Raw genomic sequence first — 23,915 nt, forward strand, 5'->3', positions numbered from 1 at the left:
GCTTTTGGAAAGACTCCTTTAGTCTCCTTGATGGAACCCTTCTAAAAGCTGAATTCTCTCTTGTATTTCTCCCCTGCTTTTTTTTTTTTTTTCTTCTCACTGTCAATACGCTTCACGCGTTTAGTTAACATACCCCGCCCCATCTTTCACATCTCAGTAGGTGGCACCATCATTCACTCACTGGGCTCAGGTCCCAATAGTAGGCGTCCTCTTGATTTGTGTCTGCCCCCTGCGTCCATTTGGCCCATCAGCAAAGCTTGTGGGCTCTCCTCTGAGTCCATCCCAGGAGCACCCACTTTCCTCCCTTCTGCTGCCTCTGCAGAGCCCAAAGCCACCAATTCTTCTTCCCCTTCTACAGCTTCCGACCCAATCTGTGGCTCCCACTCCTGCTCCCCTACACCTTATTCTTCCACAGGAGCAGATGAATTCCTTCAAGTCTAAATCAGAACAAGTTATTCTCAATCTTGAAACCCTCCAGTCACCGCCCAAGATACTCATAGGGAACTACAGACCCCTTGTCACATCCCTGAGGCCCTACAGAGCAGCACGAGCCAAGAGAACTATAATATGAGCTACTTGTGTCATTCAAAATTGCCTAGCGGCCACATTTAACAAGTCAAAGGTATAATGCAATTAATTGTAACAACATCTTTGATTTAATCCAACATATTCAGTTATCACTTCAACAGCTGGCCGCCATATTTGAGTTCTCAACAATGGCTCATGGGCCACTGGCCACCATACTGAGCAGCAGCACAGCCCCAGATGATCTGTCCCCTGGCTACTTCACAGGCACACTATGATAGCTAACTTTATGTGTCAGCTTGACTGGGCCATGGGGTGCCCAAACATTTGGTCAAACATTATTCTGGGTGTTTCTAGATGAGATGAAATTTAAATTGGTAGATTTGAGTAAAGCAGACTGCCCTCCCCAATGTGAGTAGGTCTCACAGAAGCTGCCAAAGGCCTGAGCAGAACAAAAGGCTGACTACGAAGGAACTAGGACGGAACTTCACATTATATAATTTATGTTATATATTATATAATGTAGAAGATATATACAACATATACATATTTTCTATATATTTGATCCCTCTGTCTCTATAAAATGTATTACATGTCCAGGTATGTATATCCTATCGGTTCTGTTTCTCTGGAGAACCCTAATACACACGTGGCACCATTGTGCCCTCTGTCTACACACTCCAGCCACACTAGGCCACCAGCTGTGCGGTGCTCAAGTAAGCCACACCTCCTCCCTTTCTGGGCTCTTTAGCTTGAGTTCCTCCTGCCCAGAACATGCTTCCCCAAGACCTTGAGCACGGTTCACTCATGCGTTCATTCAAGTCCGCACAACCGATAATCTTCAGAGAGGCCGTGCCTGACACGACAGGTGAAATAGCCTTCCTGCCACCTGCCACTCTCCGGTTCCCTGGCTTCATTCTTCTTCATAGCATTTATCATACTCAGAAATATATGATGTCCTTCTCTGTTTGTGGACGGGCCACCTTCCCCACTAGGTCATCAGCTTCAACCACAGGGCCACACTCATCCCTGGAAAGCGTGGCCATTCAGTCAATGCCGCCTCCTCCCGCCTGGGGTCCCCAAAGTGCACCCACCACTTTACTCCATGGAAGCCAGGCCCACCCTTCAGAGTATCCAACGTGTGGCTCATCCATTCTTCTCATCCCTCCTACCACTCTGATTTTAGGCATCAACAAATATGGAAGGTACTGAGACTCATGGGAGCTGAGACACGTTAGAGGCCCAAAGCCTGCATTAAACACGATGCTTTAAAAGAAAACGCAACATGAATATTTATTCCACGTTTCCACATTTTCCTTTCAGCCTTCATGGAGTGCAATTCGGCAGCTTCTATCAAAAACTTAAATATTGATGTACTTGACCTAGCAATGCTGTCTCTACAGATCTCTCTTTGGAAGGCCACCACAAGTATGAAAGGCTTAGGTACAAAGAGACTTTGTACATTATTCACAATAATAAATGAGAGTAAATAATCAAAATGCACCCTGCGGAGTGGTTAAATAAATTATGTTATATCTATTCTATGTAGTTTTCTGTAGCCATTAAAAAGACTGAAGTAGCTCTCTATTGTACTGGCACAGAAGATGTCCATGATGAATAAAAAAGCTAGTTGTTGAACACTGTGCATTGTACTATCCCATTAAAAAAATTCTTTTTTTAACTTTTACTCAGTTTTGAGAGACAGAGACAGAGCGTGAATGGGGGAAGGGCAGAGAGAGAGGTAGATGCAGAATCCAAAGCAGGCTCCAGGCTCCGAGCTGTCAGCACAGAGCCCGATGCAGGGCTCGAACTCATGAACTGTGAGATCATGATCTGAGCCGAAGTCAGACGCTTAACCCATGAGCCACCCAGGCGCCCCAAATATTATCCCATTTTTTATAACACAAAATGCTATCTGTACTATAGTTTTTAACTATGTAAGCAGATTTGAAAGACACCAAGTTGTTCATAATGGTTACTTCCGAGCAGTAGGATTGGAGGGAATTTTACTTTTTATTTTACTATGCTTCTGCATTACTTTCATTTTTCCATGATGATCACTTATTACTTTTATAATAAGAAAGAAACAATAAGAGGAGTGAAACCAAAACCAAATGAAAATAATTTGTCTGATCCATGAAAGGATTAAGGAGAGAAACCAGCCCAGTGCAACCAATTCTACAAGAACAACTTTGATGGAAGGTTTCACGGTCCCTCCCCCAGGAATGCAACGCTGCCTAGAAAATGCTTGGGTGGTTCTGGGAATTCTTGATGGCATGGAAAATTACAGCAATCAGTCAAGACTTTCAGGACTTTTTGCAGTTTTCTTATAGTCCAGCCTCAGCCTAAATGTTTTCTAAGTATACGATATGCTTTCATATAACTCTGTGAGAACTCTGAGTACGAAGAGATGGCAGAGTGGGTTGTGGTCTCATGGTTTTCCTCCTGTCCCTCTGGCCGCTCTCTCCCTCCTTCGCTGTGCCTTCCCCCATTGCCTGCACCTGAATAAAGCTGTCCCAGGCTTCTGCTTCGGCTTCCTCCCGTCCACTCTTCTGGCTGTTCCCGCCCCTCACTATGCTCGCACCAAGCGGCACACACCGATGACTACCAACTCTGTCATTTCCAAACCAGATGGGCCCAGACATCCTTCCAGAGATCCAGACCTGGTTTTCACTGCCAATTAGACATGAGCATAGCCTACGAGACAACCAGATCGCCACGCCCCAAATGGAACGGATCCTCTTCCTCTCAAATGACCCTTCTTCCTGTATTTTCTTTCCTGGCCGGTTGTTCCCCTGGTCGCTGAAACCAGAAGCCAGCGAGACTTCTTTCTGCCTCCATATCTGATCAGCTACTACCTGCTGCCTTGTAAAGCAGCTCCTCGATCTGGCTGTGTACCCATTATCACTTTTAGCCTCGGCTCAGTTCTCACTAGGCCAGTTAGAAAACGCTCCTAGGTGCTTCCTCTGTCCTGTCTCACCTTCTTCATGTTTACGTAACTCATCCTTCTTGACGGGTGCTAGGATGACTGACCTTTCTTAATCATTCATGGGTCACATGATTTTACTTCTGAAGCCTTTCCAAAGCTTTCCGAGGACTTCAGTAGCAAGCCCCAACTCTGTGGCATGGGATGTGTAACCTCCGGGGTCCCGCTTCCTCAGCCACCTGCCCCTGCGGTGACAGTGCAGCATCCATGTGACATTCTGTGTCTTCACCTAGGCTGTTGTCCTAGGCTGGCGTGCTCCATTTCTCCTTGGTCTGGCCGGTCCGCTTCTGATCGTCCTCAAATTCAGCTCACCGCTCTTTGCTGAAGGCTTCTGTATCATTCCCTGTGGCTGCTAGGACAAGGGACCCCAAACGAGTGGTTTAAAAACAACACAAATGCGCTCCAATTCTGGGAGGCCAGAAGCATGAGGTCGGTCTCACTGGGCTAAAATCAATGTGTCAGCTGGGCTGATTTCTTCTGGAAGTTTCAGGGGAGAATCTGTTTCCTTGCCTTTTTCAGCTTCTAGCGTTCCTTGGCGTGTAGCCCCCTCGTTCACTGTCGAGACACATCCCTCAGATCTTTGCTTTTGTCCTCACATCTCCTCTAACTGCTCCTGCCTTTCTCGTACAGGGACCCTTGTGATTACACCGGGTCCATCCCGCTAATTCACGATGATCTCCCCATCTCAAGACCCTTCACTTAAGCACACAGCTGCAAAGTCCCTGTGGTCATGGAGGGTTAACACACAGCAGTTCCAATGATTTGGGGGCCGTTATTCAGCCTCTTTGTCTAACCAAGTGAGTAAGTGAGGAAACTCTTTTTACTCACCAAAAAGGCACTACTTTCTTGGTCTGTATTAGTCCCTTGAATCCCTATCACTTATTTATGAAGATTTTACTAATTTCCCCAAGTCTTCTTGAATAGCTGTCTTTCCTTAAACCCCACTCAGCCTCCCCTATTTCTTTCCCCCCAGTGCAGACGGCACACCTCCACGGACGTCTCTTTGGCCTGTTCAGCTTCTTTTAACAGCAGCCGTGCTCACTTGGGCGAACTAACCTTTCCTTCCCCATGGTTCATGTGTCTTGGGGGGCGGGGGGGCTGACCCCACCTGGATCTGGAGGTGGGCATGTGACCAGCCCTGCCCAATCAGAGCTCTGCATCACGCCGGTGGGACAGAGCATCCTAGTTGGAGAGTAAAAACAAAATCCAGGTGGGGATAATGAGAGCCTTCTCTCGCAAATTTTGCTGGAATTACTAGAAAAGAATTCCTTTTCTGACGGATGTGTAAACTGGTGGGATGTAAGCCTGAACTGCCATTGACTGTCCCTGTCTCTGCGTGGGGAGGGCCTCTGTAAAGCCGCCAAGCCAGTGGAAAGTAGAGACTGGAGACGAAGAACATTCCCGATGTCGCTATTTCAGGACCTGGGTACAGTCCTACTTCACGGTAGCAATATCACCTGGGCTTTTCAGTTACACGATCCAAAAATCCTTCTGACCTTTTGCATTCTTTTGTACCTAAGGCGGTTTGATTAGGTTTCTGTGAGTTGCAACCAGACAAAGCCTGAAAATGCCAGTCAGAGAAAGTAGCTCCTTCATAAATATATACACATGCTCATGCCTTATGCGTTCTTAATTAGTCAAAACTACTCATGTACCTCCGTGTGGACCTTCTGTACGTGGAGATTCAGAGCTCTACAAAGGAACGCATGTGTATAAAATTCAAAGCCCTACTGGGGGAGCTTTTAGGGTGGGAGGGAGAAGGGGCTGGGAGGGGGAAGAAATACCAGCCTCACTGGTATCAGAGGATAAGTTCAAAGTCTTTTTTTTTTTTTTAAAGTGGAATCCACACCCAACGTGGGGCTTGAACTTACGACCCGAAGATCAAGAGTCAGATATTGTACCAACTGAGCCACGGTGGCGCCCCATAAGTTCATAGGTTTTTAAAAAAATTTAGTTATTTATTTATTTTGAAAGAGAAAGTGTGAGTTGGGGAAGAACAGAGAGAGAGAGAGAGAGAGAGAGAGAGAGAATCCCAAGCAGGCTCCACACCGTAAGCATGGAGCCTGATGCAGGGCTTGAACCCATGAACCGTGAGATCATGACCTCAGCCGAAGTCAGACACTTAATCAACTGAGCCATCGAGGCACCCCAAAGGTTCATAGTTTTAATTCGAGACTCTGTTACTGATAATATCCACCCCAGTGCAGGCAATTATTGGAAGTTCAAAGAGTCCTAAAGTGTTTCGCTATGTATAAAGCAGCCAAAAACATCACAAAGGTCTTAAGTTGAAAGGTTCTGCCTAGAAATCCATACACAGTTGCTCAGCAAAAGAAAAAAAAAACAAGAATAGTGTAAAAGGTCAGTTTCTCATGTGGACAGGGCCTTCCACAGTGACACGAGTGAGTGTGACGACTGCCAGGAGAAGACCCACTTCGTGTTTTGCCCCTGAACTGGACATGGTAAAGTGACTAACACCCCGTTCATTACAGGTACTTGAGGCGGAGGTCATGTGCCTGGGAGCTGTGAGAATATGAGGAAAGCTGCCCAATCGAGAATGATGGGATCGCTCTGAGGGTGAGGCTGTCATCCTAAAAACAGAATGAAATGACAAGTGACAGCGGGTCATTCGGGGTCCTGACTGAGCACTTCAGAATGGGGGAAAAATCAGATTTAAGTTAATGGTCACCGGGATGCTATATACTTGTTTCATAAAATAAATTTTAAAAAATGTCAAAAAATGTCAAAAAAAACAAAGGGAACTTTTTTATAGGCTCTTAACATGCATGCAAGTAGATCTCAGTATAATTCAGAAAAGAAACAAAAAGGATAAAGAAATATACACAGCAATAGACTTTATCCCCCATCTGTCCAATATTCTTACGCCAGGCACCTGTCAAAGCCGAGGTGATGGGACTGATCCTTTCCCGGCCCCATGGACCCGCTCCCAGACAAGGAACATGAAAAGCCATGGAAGGAAGACAGAGAGGAGACAGAAGAAAAATGAAATGCGAATGTGGCAACAGTGCAAGTAATTGTTATTGTGCCAACGTCACTGAAAGGAGGTAAAGCGGAAAAAATGAATGATGTAACCAGGAAGTGGGGATTGTGATGTCACTTACGAGACAAATGGAATGTGGGGACATTTCAAGGGAAGATTCACAGAGTTTGAATAGAATGAAGCACAGAAACGTTATCTGGATAGGAACGCGTCAAAAAATATATCCCCCCCGTGACGTGCTCTCGCTCATCCGTTAGAAAACACCAAATAGGCAGCAGGTACTATTCCAGGGAAAGAGAGCGGTGTGAGCTGTCACAAAGGTTATGCTTTTGTTGAACGTCTACATCTTTAGCATTTATGCATGCTGGGAACTAGGGGCGCCTAGTTGGATGGCTCAGTCGGCTAAGCATCTGACTTCAGCTCAGGTCACGATCTCCTGGTCTGTGGGTTCGAGCCCTGCGTCAAGCTCTTGCACTGACAGCTCAGAGCCTGGAGCCCGCTTGGGATTTTGTGTCTCGCTCTCTCTCTGCCCTTTCCCCCCACCTCGGAAAACTAAGTAAACATTACAAGGATTATTAAAAAAATAATAAACACCGGGAACTAGCTTGCAGCTGCTTCTGTGTATATTGTCTCACTTTACCCCACTCCTAATGAATGAATTAGGAATGAATTCAGGTGAATTCAGGTGAATCGGACCCCTTATGAGGGTCTGAAAGGAAGTAGGATGGGGCCAGGGTGAGAACGCTCAAAGTGGAGTCAGGGGAGAGGGCAGGAGGACGAAGAGGCTGAAGATCTTCTGTTTTGGGCTGGGAGACCAGAGAACGGCTCAAGCTATTTGTTTTCTAAATGTGGAGGTCAGTGAATCCTTACCTCCTTTCTATCTGTAATGCAACCTTCCTTTCTCTGACCCTCAGTCCACACTGTGTGGAACTCCTTACCCTTTGGAAAATAATGCCCCTCTTCCACTTTCATGGTCAATCTCTCCCCAGAGCAAACTTCTCAAATGGTCACCCCTTGTCCTTGCCCTCCTCACCCAATTTATCTTTGAGTTTGGAGGTCCCCTTCAAACTATTGAATATCCCACCAGAACTTGAAGCGTCCACACTCACTTTAAAGCCCTTTTCCTTTGAGGTTCTACAGTTCTGCCTGGTCAACACTAACACTGTTCCCTGTTGTCATCTGCAGCAAGGTTACTGTCTCTCACTCACCCCCAGGTATGGGCTTCCTCCTTACCCCAGGTCCTGCCATCATCCTAGAAATGTCAACGACCTCTTGCATGACTCATCTGCCATCCCAGTTTTTCATTCCTTTGACATCCGATACTCCTGCCAGGCGCCTTTGATCAGGAACTCTGGGTATCACCCTGGACCCTGTCATCAACCAGAACTTCACCTCTGAAATTCACATACCCCACTTCTACCCTCCAGTCGTCTCACTTTTCTATTGCCACTCCAAGCTGTTCATTTCTCTAATCTAGACTGTGAATCCCTTTACCCCCAGCTAGCAGGCTCTTTCTGTCTTCAACCTCCTTTCCTATCCAATCTAAAGTTGATCCCAGTGCCCTTCACTTCTACTATCCTCCCCTTCACACTCTTGCTCTAATAGCACAGAAACCACCAATGGTCACAACTGTATCCAGAATCTAACCCTAGCTTAACTGAGCTGTCACCTTCCACTAGTCTAGCTGAAGACATAATGACACAGATAGGGCCATCAAATTTATAGTCACCAACTGTAACTGCAGCCACAACACAGGCCAGTAATTCAATTTTTTCTCATTTTTTCTTTCTCCTCTTTTTAACCTATTTAAAAAAAAAACAAAGTTCAACATCTGAGCCTTTCAAAAAGAACATTTCACAGGCTTTAAAAAAAACCCCAGTATCCCACTCTCCATATGCCCAATTCATATTCGTTACTTTCAATTTTTCAGCTATTTTTGCTAGTAGTTATCGCCATATACCTAAGTAAAGGTTTATACTGCTATTTCTTTTTTTAATTAATTAATATTTATTTTTGAAAAGATTTTATTTTTCAGTAATCTCTACACCCAATGTGGTGCTCAAACTCACAAGCCAGAGATCAAGAGTTGCATGCTCTACCTACCGAGCCAGCCAGGCATTTCTTGATATTTACATTTGAGACAATATTGTAATATCTTCCTATTACAGAAAATAATAATTTTGATATTTATAGGTTTGCTTCTAGACTACCTCCCTCATCAATACAGTTGTACCATAATTTTTGGTTAAGTCAAAATTTACTGTTCATCTTGTTACAATTACATAAATATTATTCACAACTGAGTGATTTTCTTACTTGTATGACTTTTTGTTTTTCCTGGATTTAACAGCTGCCTTGGTTTTTGTTTACTTAGATTTCCATATATATTTTGCTAATTCTCCACCAAAACTCTCTATCAGAGCATGAGTCTCTTCTCACAATTATGTAAAAAGTTTCATTTTATTTTCCTGGAGCCCTCAATTCCCCATTTTGTTCTAGCTGGTAATTTCTATGATTATTGCAGGACTGTCATCCTAAAACCTCCCTTCGTCATAATTCTGGAAATTCCTTTGCCTCTTTCCTAAATCTTTTTTTAATGTTTATTTATTTTTGAGAGAGAGAGAAGAAGAGAGAGAAAGATAGAGAGAGAGAAAGAGAAGTGTGAGTAGGGGAGGGGCAGAGAGAGAGGGAGACACAGAATCTGAAGCAGGCCCCAGGTCTTAGGCTGTCAGCACAGAGCCTGATGTGGGGCTCAAACTTGCAAACTGCGAGATTATGACCTGAGTTGAAGTTGGACACTTAACCAACTGAGCCACCCAGGCACCCTTCCTTTGCCTCTTTCCTATATTGGGTCCCTTTTTTTCTGGACCTCATGTCTTCCTTTTTCTTGGTCTGCTTCCTTATTCTGGTAAAGCACATTTTGTTTTCGATTCCAGAGAAATGTACATAGGAGGTAAATTATCTCACATCATTCATGGCTAAAGATTTCTTCATACAAATGACTGGCTTAATGCAGAATTCTAATGTGATAATCATCTTCCCCAGAACTGTGAATGCATTTCTCCTTCAGCTTGCAGGGTTGTTACTGAGGAGCTGGATGCCTTTCTAGTTCCAACCTTTTGTATGTGATCTGTTTGTTCTCTCGGGAAGGTCTTGGTGCCTCTTCCTTTTCCCAGTACAACTTCATACTGATGGATCCTGGTGTGGGTCATTTTGCATTAATTGTACTGGGCACTTGGTAGGTTCTTTTAGTCTGCAGATTGTCATCCTATGAATTCTAGGAAATTTCTTGAAGTATTACTTTGTTAATTCCCTCCCCTCTGACTTCTTTGTTTCCTTTTTATGGAACTCCTACTATTTGTCCTCCATATATATGTATGTGTGTGTGTGTGTGTGTGTGTGTGTGTGTGTGTGTATGTATATGTGTACGTATATATATATATATGTATATATATATGTATATATATATATATGTATGTATATATTTGTACTCCATATATATTCTATATATAAATGTCTTTTTTTGGATATCTCCCATGCACATGACACTCGATATAGCCAAAATCGAACTCCTTGTCACCCAACAAAACTTCTTTCCAGTCCTGCCTTCTCTCAGTAAATATGTTTTTTGCCTAAACCAGAAATGTTGATTTCATCCTTGTCCCCTCCCTCTTTCTCACTTCTTCACATGTAATAAAACATCAAATCCTGTGAAACATAATCATGTAGCTCTCTTAAATTTAGTCCGCCTCCCTTCTCATAGTTACCGCGACTTAATTCAGACTAGTGTCACGTCTCTTGCGGAATTCTGAAGCAGCTTCCTTCATTCTTTTGTCTCCAGATAGCTCTGCTCCAACTTATCCTTTAGATCTCAACCTAGAGGTTTCTAGATGCTGCTATCATGCTCTGTGGCTACAACTTTATTATACTATAGACCTTCTACCTGTTTATATTTCCCACTAGACAATGCATTGTAGGAGAACTGCCCACTCAGTAAACATTTATGAGCAAATGAGTTAGTTGTTCTTCCTAATTATGTTCTTCCTCTGTGGGAAATGAAATCAGCCTTGAGATTAGATGAATTCCTGACATTTTGAAACCTCTCCTTATTGTCTCCTTCTTATTTGTTCTCCAACACCTCCCTCTCCCTACATAATAAACAGGCAAGCCCTGAGTGAGTAATGAGAAATCACTTTACACACTGTTAGAAACAAAATGAGGAAAGCTCTGAAGGTGATGGATTGTGAGAAGAAAACAAGCAGCTCTCCAGGGGAATCAAGACACCGCATGACCTATTGGGTACTGAGAAAATGTGAATACGTAAGTGGTGGTGGGAAAAATACTTTATATTTTGGAAATTATACAAACAGACATAAGGGTTTTATTTATCGTGGCAGTTTTAGTGAGGTGAGCCTAAATGAAAGAAATGGTCTGGATTGTTGGTCTCATTCGACCCAATAATTTGCTTTCACATTAATTCGAGATAACTACAAAATTGTGCTTTTAAGCGCTAACATTTTCCACATATAAATAAAAATCCCTAGCTCGGTCTATTTAGTATTAAACATCGCCCTCATGTTAGTATTCTGCAGTTTTACTCCACAGGCTGTGTCAGCCCTTCCTGATGTTCTGAACTATTCGTTCCTTAAAAGGTCCTCTGCATTCCTTCCTTCATTCATTCATCATACATTTACTGGGTGGCTCCGCTGTACTTTGCATGATATCAGCTAGTGCTGATTTCAAGGTGAAAAGACAAAATCCTCCTTCTGAAATCCACCAATTAGCGGGACATGTGAATAAGTAATGACAAGATGGCCTAGCAAGTGGCAGCTGGGGGCCTGAGGAAAGCTTGCTCTCTGGAAGCTCCAAGAAGGAACGAGGTAGGGCTTCTCCCAAGAAGGTTACTCTTGAGCTAAGATGTGAAGTATGCAGAAGAATCGGCAAGAAGGAAAGGGTACAGTCGGGTGGGGGATCATGTGCAAAGGTTCAAGGGGTACAGGGCCAGCCCACGCAGGACCAGCAGGGAGGAGTATGACACCAGAGGGTTTGTTTGCTTCTTGGGTCCAGCCTAACTCGTCTCTGGCCCTTCACTAGCAAGGTGAATATTCTTACTGTTTCCCTCCAGCATTTCTGAATTCCCCTGAAAAACCCAATGTGAGGCTAAAAAAATACCACTGTTCAGTTAAATACTTAATGTGCTACTTTTCTGTTTTCTTTTCTTTTTTTTTTTTTAATAAATGGGAAACCATACATGAGATCGAGGTTGCCAATGAATGGAATGATGACTACTGAAAAAAATAGAAAGTACACAGGAAGTAAAACTGTTATGGGCCATTGCATACAGCTTAAGTTGGCTGGCTCATAAGGTGACAGATCAAGACTCAGTCATGACATGTAAGTAAATATTTAAGTAAGTCATTTCCTTTTTCATAAAATGACACATGTCCATTGTAGAAAAATGAGAAAATACATGTCTTCTTCATTTTTGCCATTTCCTTACCTAGGAATAACCACTATGAACCCACTGAAATGCATTACTTCAGACCATGTTGTGTGTGTGTGTGTGTGTGTGTGTGTGTGTGTGTGTGTGTGTGTATTTCTTTTCTTAATAAAGTACTATAATACAGTTTTAAACACTTTTTGTTGTGAAAAATACTGCTTAAAACTTAGTTGCACAGTTTTACAAGTAATTGAAAGCCAACACTCACGAAGTTGCTACTCAGGTCAAGAACTAGAACATTCAAACATTACTGGCACCCAGAGCTTATCATGTCTCAAGCTTCCTCCTTCCCACTTGGGAAAGCCACTGTCATGCTTTAGCCATTATTCCTTGCTTTTCCTTGCTATTCCACATAAGCAATATCCTTAAGTCTATTTATAAACTTTATTTTTACTTTTGAAAGGGGGAGGGGCAGATGGGGGGGGGAGAGAGAGAGAGAGAGAGAGAGAGAGAGAGAGAGAGAGAGAGTGAGTGAGTCTTAAGCAGGCTTCATGCCCATCACGGAGCCAGATGTGGGGCTCAATATCAAGACTGTGAGATCATGACCTGAGCCAAAATCAAGAGTCAGACGCTTAACTGACTGAGCCACCCAGGCGCCCTTCTTTATTAACTGTGTAATCAGTCACTATGCTGTGTCTTGCAATTTTTACTAAACACTGTAACATTCATGCAGCCCTAGTCCACGGTCACTGCCAAATAGGGATCCGTGGTGTGTATGTATCACAGCATAGCTGTTCCGACGGAAGCTTGAGGAACTTTTAGCAATGCTGTTTTGAACATACTTGTATGTGTCTCCTGATACACGTGTGTATGCATTTCTCATACACGTACATGCAGAAGCCCTAACTTAAGGCAGGTGCAAACATTGTAAGACAATGTCACACTGTTTTCCAAAGAGGCTGGGTCCATTTCCCTGTCTCCTGGCAGGACTGTGGCAATTTGTCATGCTCTATATCTTCACCAACAGTAGAGAAGGTCAGATTTTTTTTTAACTCTTTTCTTTTGAAGTTAGGTACAAGACCTATGGGGAGGTTGCTTAGCATATGTGGGCTTATCTGTCTGGGGTCCAGACACTTAACTCTATTGTTTGCTTCGTTGTATGACTTCCGGCAGGTTACTTAAACTCTCTGAGCTCCGTTTCCTCAGGTGTAAAATGGAAAAGACTAACAGTAGCTACCCCACAGGCTGCTGTGAGGGTACAACAGAATATACTAAAAGTGCTTTGCACAATGCCAGGCACTTATCAAGCCTGCAAAAAAATGTACTTACGAGCGGCATTAACTTATTATAAATACTTGTTTAGAACCTATAGATTATAAGCACTGTACTAGTGTATGAAATCATCACTGAACAAGGTTGTTATATTGTCCTTTTTCCAATGAGACATCCGAGGTCAGAAAGGTTAAGTAATCAGATCAGGGTCACAGAGCCATTAGCGGGGTGACCACAACTGGAATCTGCATGTAACTTCAAAGCTATTTCTGGGGCGCCTGGGTGGCTCAGTCGGTTAAGCGTCCGACTTCGGCTCAGGTCACGATCTCGCGGTATGTGAGTTCGAGCCCCGCGTCGGGGTCTGTGCTGACTGCTCAGAGCCTGGAGCCTGTTTCAGATTCTGTGTCTCCCTCTCTCTCTGACCCTCCCCCGTTCGTGCTCTGTCTCTCTCTGTCTCAAAAATAAATAAACGTTAAAAAAAAATTTTAAAAAAAAAGCTATTTCCTCTGCCATCCGAATTCTACGTGACAGAAATTCAACGCAGCTTACTGATCAAGTCGCTCCATTCACTGGAATAAAAATCACGTGGAGACAGAAAGATGTCCACGGTGGCTTTTGTTTTTTAAAACCTAAAGGGGTGTAGCCAATTTTTTTTTTTTTTTAAAGGATCCATTTAAAAAAAAAAAAAATTTAAATACAGGTCCGATAACTTGTCATTTTTCCCAGGTCACGGACACAAAAGTGCCCATGCTGGCAGCCGGAGCAGGCTGGTCCTCTGCTGCGTGACACTGGCCACAGCTGCTGGGTGAGGAGGGCCATCACCGTCAGGACCACCCGGTGCCAGGGCTACGAGACGGGCCCTGGGTGCACGTGGGAGCTCTGCAGTCAGTTACCCAGGCTTGAGTCCAACCCCGACATCTGGTTCTGTTACCTGGGGCTAATTATTTGCTTTCTCGAACCCAGCTTCCTCGTCGATAAAAGGGGGTTAAGAAGAGTTACGAGCGACAAAGCAAGGCGATGAGGGGTCTGCCTGAGCATACAGTAAGGACTCAATAAGTGCTATTATGACTTGCGGCAGATAAAGTTTACTTTGTGCGACAGCTCCTCCTGGTGTTGTCCCTGCCTGGATTCACCTCGTGTTACAGTTACATGGAGTCTGTGTCTGTGGTTAAGGAGAAGCCACTAAGACGTCCCAAGCGGGGGCGGAACAGGACTAGATTTGCGTTCAGACGGTGAAGTGCGGCTGCCAACTGTGGGGAAGGGCGGGAGGGAGGGATGTGGACTCTTGTCGGCCAGGCTGGCGGGCTGATTACCGATTAGTAACACGGGGCAGTGTTGAGTCGTTCTCAACACAAATAGGCTGATGAAGGGATGAAAAACGAAAGACAGGAAGGCTCTGCAATGTCCAAGAAATGTGCTACTCTTCTTCGTAGAAAATGGAGCACCGGCATTTGTCTCTTTCTTATATTTGCATTTTAGACGGTCCCCACGAAGACCGTAATTAGGAGCAGGCGTTTCATCAGTGTAAGTGAGCTAGTAGGATACGTGAATCTGGAAGGAAATGAAAAGTTTTAAACGCTGACATGTAATTAAAAGTTCCATGTTCATCATGCTAAGAGACCGCGCTACATCATGATAGCAATTTGCATAACAATGCATTTACGGCACAGTAGGCAGAGTGCTGAAACACATAAATGTCAGAAATCACAATGGAAAACACAGCTCTAAAGACCATTTGCATTAATTACGGCTGGGCCGGCTCCCATAGCTCCTCGAGGCTGACAAACGGAGTGGGCAAAATACCAGGTGTGTAACCTTTCAGATCCGTGGATATACTCTTAAACGGAAGTTGGGTTTTTGTGCCTTACTTTTGAGGAGTTGCCACAAAACAAAAGGTTTCACACCCTGCGGGTCGCTGAATAGCAAGGTGAGTCACTGCATTTTATAAATTCTCCTCTGGTACTATGGGTTGTCCCAGGCGCTTCTCAAATCACCCAAAATATTTTTTTAAGCTTTTATTTATTTATTTTGAGAGAGAGAGAGAGAGAGAGAGTGAGCGAGATCAAGTGGGGCAGGGACAGAGAGAGAGAGAAAGAGAGAGAGAGAGAGAAAATCCTAAACAGGCTCTGAACTGTCAGTGCAGGGCCTAATGTGGGGCTCGAACTCATGAACCATGAGATCATGACCTGAGCTGAAGTCAGATGCTCGACTGAGCCACCCAGGTGCCCCTCTTGTTGTTTTAATGAAAGAATTTGAGACATAGCAGGGAAAGAGAAATGTATCTTCTCCCTTACTTAGATCATTCTGGAGCATTTAATTATAATTGTTAAATAGCACATCACAAAACCGGAAATAGAGGATCAGGTTATTAAGAGTTTAAAACTCAAGTGTCCTAAAAACCAACAACATAAAAAATCAAACTCCCCATGAGCTCCTGAAGGGACAACTTTTATGTAATCATTAAAGTCAAGGTGGACTCACCAATAACATCAGAAACTGATGAAGCAGCTACAGATTTTCTATGCAATTTCTTTTTCGCATATGCTGTCTTTTGACTATTTCACAGCTAGCAAGTTCCTCCATAAAAAGGTTAGAAGGGAAAAGTAGGGAGTACGTATTTTCAATTTCAGATCTAATCGTTAGCAGCCCCGATCCAAGATTTTAAGGGGAGGGAGACTTGGGAACCTCTAATATTTACAAAGAGGAAGTTCCCATGGTTCACCCGCATGGAACGCTGTTCCCCACCATTGCGGTCTGGCAACTTCTACTGATCATTTAGATCTGGGCCTATGTGTTTTCTGCACACTACATTATGTCTGTGTAATATACCTTCATTGTATACTCATTTCCCTTTCACAGCACTTAGCATGACTGTAATTAAATAATTAATCATGTACTGATAATTCTATGTTTTTCTCTCCTGTTATACCCTCGGATCCACAGGGGCAAAAACCGTCTGTCTCATACATCATGACTTCCCCAACTACCCAGCACAGGGCTCAACTCAAAGAAGGGGCTCAGTCAACATTTGCTGAAGGAGCTGATGCTCACGCAATCAAATTCCACCCGTCCTCACTCCCCAGGACGACTAAGGGTTGACTCTCGTGTCACAGCTGGTGAATCACAGCACTTCCTGGCTGCTGGGAGGCGCTAGGAACCTCCCCACTGGTGGCCAGAAAGAACAGCAAACAGGTCTTCCGGGACACCCAGGAACACGACTTTTAGAATGATGAAGTGGACAGATCCTCCTTCCAGACATTCCATACATCATCCCCATGATATTTCCCTGTCTCCGTGACCTCACGCAAAGGAACGGTCTCCAATTTATTGCTTTTATCTTTCTCCAACAGAGATTCTTTCTAAACGCTTCTACTCTACTGTCGGCTCCCCTGTCCCCCACCTATTGCTGGTTCCCCTGTTGGCTTCACGGTGACAAATAAGGGATTGCAACGGAGACTCAGCCTCAGGGAGAACGCAGTCGACACAAAGCAATAACACCTTCCATACTGAAGAGCCCAGCGTAGCCTAATTGCTTCCAACTTGCTTCCTTCAGGTGCCACTCCTGGAGGTTTGTGAACACACGTGAGTCCACAGTGTGGGATGCCATGACTCTTGTCATTAGAAAACAACACGATCTTGGAGCTATTTAGGTTAAAAGGGCATATATTACAGGCTACAGTAACAACAACCCCCCAAATCATCTAGAGCCAAGATTCCAATAGCACTTAAAGCAATCCTTTTACCTGCCCTGTCTTTTCCTGAAGCAGAATATTTTACTTCAGCAAGCTCTTCCTCAACTTTCGTCATTTAAGGTGTGCTCAGAGAGGGGCGACGGTGTCTGGCCGGACCGGAGGGAAGGTGGGAGTATCTGTTTCGGCAGCTCATTGTACATGCCGAAGGGCTCGGTAGACACACTTTAATAATGTTGACCAGATACTTGTAGTTTTAAATTACACTATGCTCAGAAATACCGACATTTGTGGAATTTAATTCAGGAATAAGAATCTACTTTTAAATTAGTCAAACAATTTTTATAATACAAGTGGAGTGACAGCCTTCCTATTCCCAGAGGTTTTTCTTTTTCCCTCTGACAAGTTACCAACTGTTCATTTTCTATATAACCGTAGGAAATCCTTCCATACCGTAGGGTGAATCAAGTAATTGTATTTTCTATAATCCATCACGTCAACATGACAGAATCAGAGGGCATATTGACCCGGATCTATCTTCAGATCAATATTTTCAACGGAAAATATTTTCCTATTTGCTACAACAACTGCAAACAAGTATGAAGAGGCAAGGGGTAAAGCCGAAATTCACGTAGAATTACAGGGATCAAGGCACCATTGAGATTTTGTATTTGACATGAACAGCAGAAAAACTTTTCATGAAAATTTTGAGAAAAAGGACTATTGAAAGACCAAGGCTAAGCTTCTAAAATTCTTGGCAACAGCCATGGACAGGATGTTCAGTATATATCTTTTAACTAACTAGTGTTAGTTTAGCACTAAACACTAGAACTTTCTGTTGTTGCCACACCGAGATCTATGAGGTAATGATCATTATTTAAAAAAATTTTTTTAATGTTTACTTATTCTTGAGAGAGAGAGAGAGAGAGAGAGAGAGAGAGATATAGTGTGTGTGTGTGTGTGTGTGAGCAGGGGAGGGGCAGAGAGAGAGACAGACACAGAATCGGAAGCAGGTTCCAGGCTCCGAGCTGTCAGCACACAGCCCGACGCGGGGCTCGAACCCACGAACTGCGAGATCATGACCTGAGCCGAAGTCAGATGCTTAACTGACTGAGCCACCCAGGTGCCCCCATCATTCTTTTTGAAAGACTAAACAGCAGTCTAGTGAATAGATGTATCATAGCTTATTTAAATATCTCCATATTGATGCATATTTAGATTGTTTCCAATTTTTTAATATTATAATCATTGTTGCCAAAAAAGTTGTACTTGGATGTCATTGCTGTCTAAGCAAGAATTTTTGTAAGAGAGATTCCCAGAAGCAGAAACGCTGGATTACACATTATACACGCTTAAATTTTTGTTGGTGACCAACTGTCCTCTACAAGCTTGTGCAGATTTATATTCTTGTTAACGAACACTGTAGTGTTCGTTTGCAGTGTTCTCACTAATGCCGGCTGTGATAAACCTTTTTAATTTTTTCTAATCTGAATGAAAAAGATGGTATCTCATTTAAAAAGCTAAATGTATTTAGTTATTAGTGCATTTGAACATCTTTTCATATGTTTATGACCATTGACTACTTTGTACTTCTGTGTGAATTACCCATTCATCTCTTCTACCTGTTTTTCCAATTAAGTTGTATCTTTCCTATTTATTTTCATGGAACGCTTTGTTGCAGCATTTTCATTCAGTCTATCTCCTTAATTCTATGTCTTTCATTGTGGAAAATTATAAATTTTTACATAGCTATTTTTATCAGTTTTTAAGCATTTCAAGGTTTCATATCATGTTTAGAAAAGCCTTCCCTATTCCAAAATCTTTTAAAAATTTTTTTAATGTTTATTTTTGAGAGAGAGAGAGTGCAAGCAGGGGAGGGGCAGAGAGAGGGAGACACAGGATCCGAAGCGGGCTCCAGGCTCCGAGCTGTCAGCACAGAGCCCGACATGGAGCTCGAACCCATGAACCATGAGATCGTGACCTGTGCCGAAGTTGGACGCTTAACCCACTGGGGCACCCAGGCGCCCCTCCCTATTCCGAAATTTTAAACTCTTTTCTAATTATTTTATTATCACAATAGATAGGTTTACAACAAAGTTGTTGTCCACTATGTTGTTCAACATATGTCTTTTTTAATCCACAGAATTAAATCTTAAAAGTGTGCGCTAGGAAATAAGTTTCTCTCTTCCGAAGAAATGACATGCTCTTTTTCCAAACTCTGATTGTATTTCTTCTTTTGCTCCTGAGCCAGGAAACTGAGCCTAGTTTCATCAGGATTTTCCTGTTTTTATTGGAATTTTATCTTTGCAACTGTGTTATTTTGTGCCCTTTACTGCATGCTCCTTTGGATCTTTTCTGAAGTCAGAAAGCAACTAAATAATGAATAAGTTAGACAATGATTAAATAAACAACAAAGGGAAAGTGATTAAATAAATAATAAAAACCTATCATATTTAATTTAAACTTTTTCAGGTCATTTTTTTCTTAATCCACTTTACTCTGAATGTTTGGTCTGCTAGAATTAACTAGAATCCAGCTGTTAAGACTATAGATCTCTTGCACTCCCTCCATTTATTGGTTTATAACTCGGTGTACCATAGTGTAAGCTTCTTAAAAGCAAGAACTTTTCTAATTATCCTTGAATCCAAGTCACCCTATGGCTGAAAATAAGTACTTAGCTGTTTCCTGAATGAATGAACCAGGATGAAATCTAGGTTAAAGGCAACAGCCCAAGCACTCCCAGGGTATTTCTGTTGGGAAACGTGTTGCATCTGCAATTATGGATGACAGTAATTGAGCAGAGGACCCAAAGATACAAGAGCTCTGCCATCATTAGCCTGGAATCACCAAGGGAAAGAAGCAGAGCACTGCAGTTCAGAAATGTTCCCAACAACACGGGTTGAAAAAAAACAAGGGTTGGCATTATCTAAGTAATTCACATACCCAGACACCTTACAGTCCCAAGAAATCCAATGATTTGGGATTCGGTGGTAATCTGCATGCCTACCTTCTCATTTTTAAGAAGCTTTGATGACACAAGGCAATGTGAAAGCTGATTTTATTTCTGAAACTAGATTTTATTTAACTTAGAAATTCCAACCCATGGGATAAATGCAAAGCTAACGTGCAGTGATAAAATTCATCTTTTAGCAATAACTTTGAAATGCAAGAAAGCCTTAGGTGTTAGAATTAGATAAAAGTTGGAAGACAAAGTCCTGACATCTTTAAAATGAGCTTTTGGCTTCATTTTCCCAATCCATACCTTTCCCTGACATCTCAATTCCATTTTCTCTGGGATTTTAAGCAATGTGTGTGGTCTCCTTACCCTAGCTGGGCAACAAAGCAAATATGGCTTCTCCCTCACTGATCTTATTCTCTTGATGCATGGGATGGATGGGGAAAGGAAAGAACATATCTTTCTTTTTCCTTCCTTTTTAATTTTAGTTGGGGGGGCACGAGCTGGGAGAGGGTCAGAGGGGGACAGAGGGAGAGAGGGAGAGAGAGAGAGAGAGAGAGAGAGAGAGAGAGAGAGAGAGAGAGAGAGAATCTTAAGCAGGTTCCACACTCTGTGTGGGGGCTCAACGTGGAGCTCAATCCCATGACCTTAGGATCATGACTTGAGCTGAAATCAAGAGTTGCATGCTCAACCAACTGAGCCCCCCAGGCATCCTATGACAGAACATACCTTAGACCAGCTAGCACTGCAACATAAACCACTCCATGAGGTTGGCTGGGCTGAGGCCAAGCAAGATGATCAACATTAGACTGTATAATAATAGTTCATTATAACACTTAACAATGTTTCTGCAACTATTTTTTTGTGCTTCTCTACCACCAGCCTGTGAACCTTTTTGGGACAGGAACTGTGTCTCACTCATCTTTCTATCTCCAGACTATTCTATCCCCAGCACAGATACTCAGGAACCCAGCAACTGAACTGGTCAAGGAAGAGCAACAATACAACGTATGTGGGTCTGGAATAAGGAAGAAAGCAATTATCATCATCATGTTTTTAACTTAGAAGAGCAGGTCCAGTAGATCCACTGGATGCCTCGTAGGTCAGCTTGAAAGAAGGTACACTTGAATTTTTGACAAAGAAAGTGATGGCTCATCCTAAGAAGGAACCAAGAAAGTACAGACTTAAATTTTGCCTCTGGAGAAAATCACACACACGTCTCCACTCAGGGAGGGCTAGGTGAGTGTTTTCACACACACACACACACACACACACACACACACACACACACACACGATTTCAGCTTCTATGAAAAGGCTCCTACTTCTCTTAAAGGCATTATTTGGAATTTTAAGGAAAACCTGCAGATTGTGTATCAGGGTGCTGAGCTACGAGCCAGGAGTAACAAAAGCCAACACAGTGGTCATGGCATCACCCCGAACCCTATACCAGGCCATCTCCAGGAGGACCTAGCCTGAGGCAAGAAGTCCTTGGTGCCATTCTCTTACTACTACCTTCGTGGTAACACGAAACTTGACGTTAATAGACACACTGTGGATGACAGAATTCTGATAGCCCCCATCTGATACTGATAATATTACGGAAAAGGCGCTGGAAACATACACAACATGTGTTTATTTCCGGATGCCATCAGATGACCTTGGACAAGTGTTTCACACTCCGAGTTGTGGTCTGTCCTTCTCTCTTTTGTAAAAGAAAGCTTTCTGCCTGCCTCTCAGAGTTTCTGTGAGGACCAAATTAGATTCAGTGCATTACAATGTTTTATGAAGTAATGCAAAGTGGAAGAGAATTCCTGTTATCAAGATCACATGGCTTTCAGAAATCTCTTATGTAGCCGAACTATTTGAAAAAATAATGAAAATTTAAAAAAATGTTATGTATTTATTTTGAGAGAGAGGGAGCGAGCACAGGAGCAGGGTAGGGGCACGGAGAGAGGGAGAGAGAGAATCCCAAGGAGGCTCTGCGCTGTCAGGGCAGAGCCAGAGGCAGGGCTCGATCCCATGAATGGAGAGATCATGAATTGAGCTGAAATCAAGAGTCAGACGCTTAACCAACTGAGCCACCCAGCTGGCCCGATATTGAAATTCTCATGGGCCTACCATGAGATTGGCACAACCACATGAGATTGGGTTGCTACCACACCTGACATACCTGATTTCCATTTAACCTTCCTTCAACTAAAGCAGCCACTCTGTTGACACAGTTTACCATATTATTATGAAACACTTTATGTATATGCTAGAGCAGAGAGAGCAGTCTAGTTAGTGGAATCTATTCTTATTGACCAACTTCAACAACGAGCGATCTGTGGTCAGTGTTGTTTCATCACCGGTAAACTGACTCCACCTGCCATCATCCCAAGTGCCTCTGCAGCAAATCCCAGACAGCGTATCATTTCACGTGTGAATGGCCAAAATAAGACTCTTATAAAAATATAATCACAACGGCCACATCACGCTTAAAATATCAGTACTATGTTCACATTTTCTCAGTTATCTTCCAAAAAAAAGTTTGCGGGTGGTGGGGGCGGGGGGCGGTATATTCGTTTGGATTCCAGCTTTGGTGGCATGAGCCTGGAGCCAGAGGGGAAGGGAGCTCTCAGATCCTTCTGGAGGCAGCGGCTCCCGTAGGGTCCCATGACTCACTCCCGAAGGAGTAGTCAGAAGTTTGGTCCTATGGGCCTCCAGAGCCAAATGCCAATCGGCTTAAAATAGCTTGATTCTTGTTTTTTGTTGTTGTTGTTTTGGGTTTTTTTTCCCCCCACACAAAACTGCGTGATTCAATGGGTTAAGAGTCTGGGGAGGAGCGAGAGGAAGCTGTGAGAATTTAAACACAGGAATGCGTGAAAGTACCTTGAAAATAGCGGTATTGTTGTTATTATTAATTTTAAATGCCATTTGAAACTCGTCCGTCATCCCATCTAAATAAGTGATGTACATGGGGAGTCTGAAAAGACTTTTTAAGGCAGAAAAGGCACTCCACTGTAGAGCTTCTCCGAGGCACACAGTCTTACCAGCCGGTATAGATGTGGATTTGGGCGCTGGAAGCAAACTCCGGCGGGGGGTTGTCAAACTGGAGGACGCTGGAGGGGTCGCCCGGCTGGCCCCCTTGGGTGCGTCTTTGGAAGGCAGAGCCGCCTTCGGAGCTGGCTGGTCTTCATTCCCAAAGGTTGACCCTGTGGGAGGCAGACAGGATGTTAATTATAACTTCATGAAAAATGGATTGGGCCCTCCTTGCCATTTGCACTTGCCAACCAATCGTAACGCCGTCATCTGCTTTAGAATTTGACCTGACTCTTCGTGAGTGGCCTTGAAAAGCCTTTCTCTGGGACCGGATGTGGAAAAGAGCTCCCTTTAGGCTCCGAGAAAAGTCTGTCATTCCAATGCTCTGTGCAAGGGACTCCATAAAAGACAAGGGCAGCCTTTGAAGATTTTACACCTGTGTGCAGACACACACAATTTGCTTATGTGGATGTATAGTTGTATAATGTGCATACGACACACGTTTATTTAGTGAGTCACAGAGGATAAAACCAGTGTGAGTGACCCAGGAGAGGTGAGAATCAGACCCGTACGTGCACGGCTGGTCCAAGGAGCTTGTGCAGAACTCCCTGCTACCCAAGTTATTTTACCTTCGGAACCAGAGGCTTGGGGTGAAGACAGAGGGGTGAGGACCATGGGCACAGAGAATCTCCTCAAAATCCACAAAGCTTTTTTCTTTTTTTTTTTTTTTTTCTGGAAAGCCGAGGCCTCATCGAAATACAAAGCCCCTGAATTAGAGCCTAGTTGACGGCAAAGGCAGAAGACGCTTATTGATCATTTCAGTTTGCCATCCAATACAGAAATACAGAGACTCTGTGTCTACGGGACAGTTTGTTTATGAATGACTGCTCTGACATTGTGAGCCTATGGCATATGGGGACATGTGTCAGGTTTAAATACGCAAGGTGGTTGTGGCCCCACGCTTTCTTCTAGATCTTCCCCCAAACTGCTATGGTTTATGCATTTGTAATCTCTTAAAGACAATGA

General features: G+C 43.4%; 1 protein-coding gene across 2 annotated transcripts in view; it reads right to left on the bottom strand.

The window, feature by feature from the left end:
* The window catches only part of MTUS2 (microtubule associated scaffold protein 2), a 371,219-nt gene that overhangs the window by 148,979 nt on the left and 198,325 nt on the right, over nucleotides 1-23,915 (bottom strand). For both annotated transcript variants that reach the window (XM_053900643.1, XM_053900642.1), the window contains exon 4: nucleotides 22,901-23,062. In XM_053900643.1, coding sequence (XP_053756618.1) covers nucleotides 22,901-23,062 — 162 coding nt within the window. The remainder of the gene's footprint in view (nucleotides 1-22,900; nucleotides 23,063-23,915) is intronic.

This window comes from Panthera pardus, unplaced genomic scaffold, assembly GCF_024362965.1.
Source record: "Panthera pardus isolate Hobbes unplaced genomic scaffold, ASM2436296v1 HiC_scaffold_1, whole genome shotgun sequence".
NCBI classification, from domain to species: Eukaryota; Metazoa; Chordata; class Mammalia; order Carnivora; family Felidae; genus Panthera; species Panthera pardus.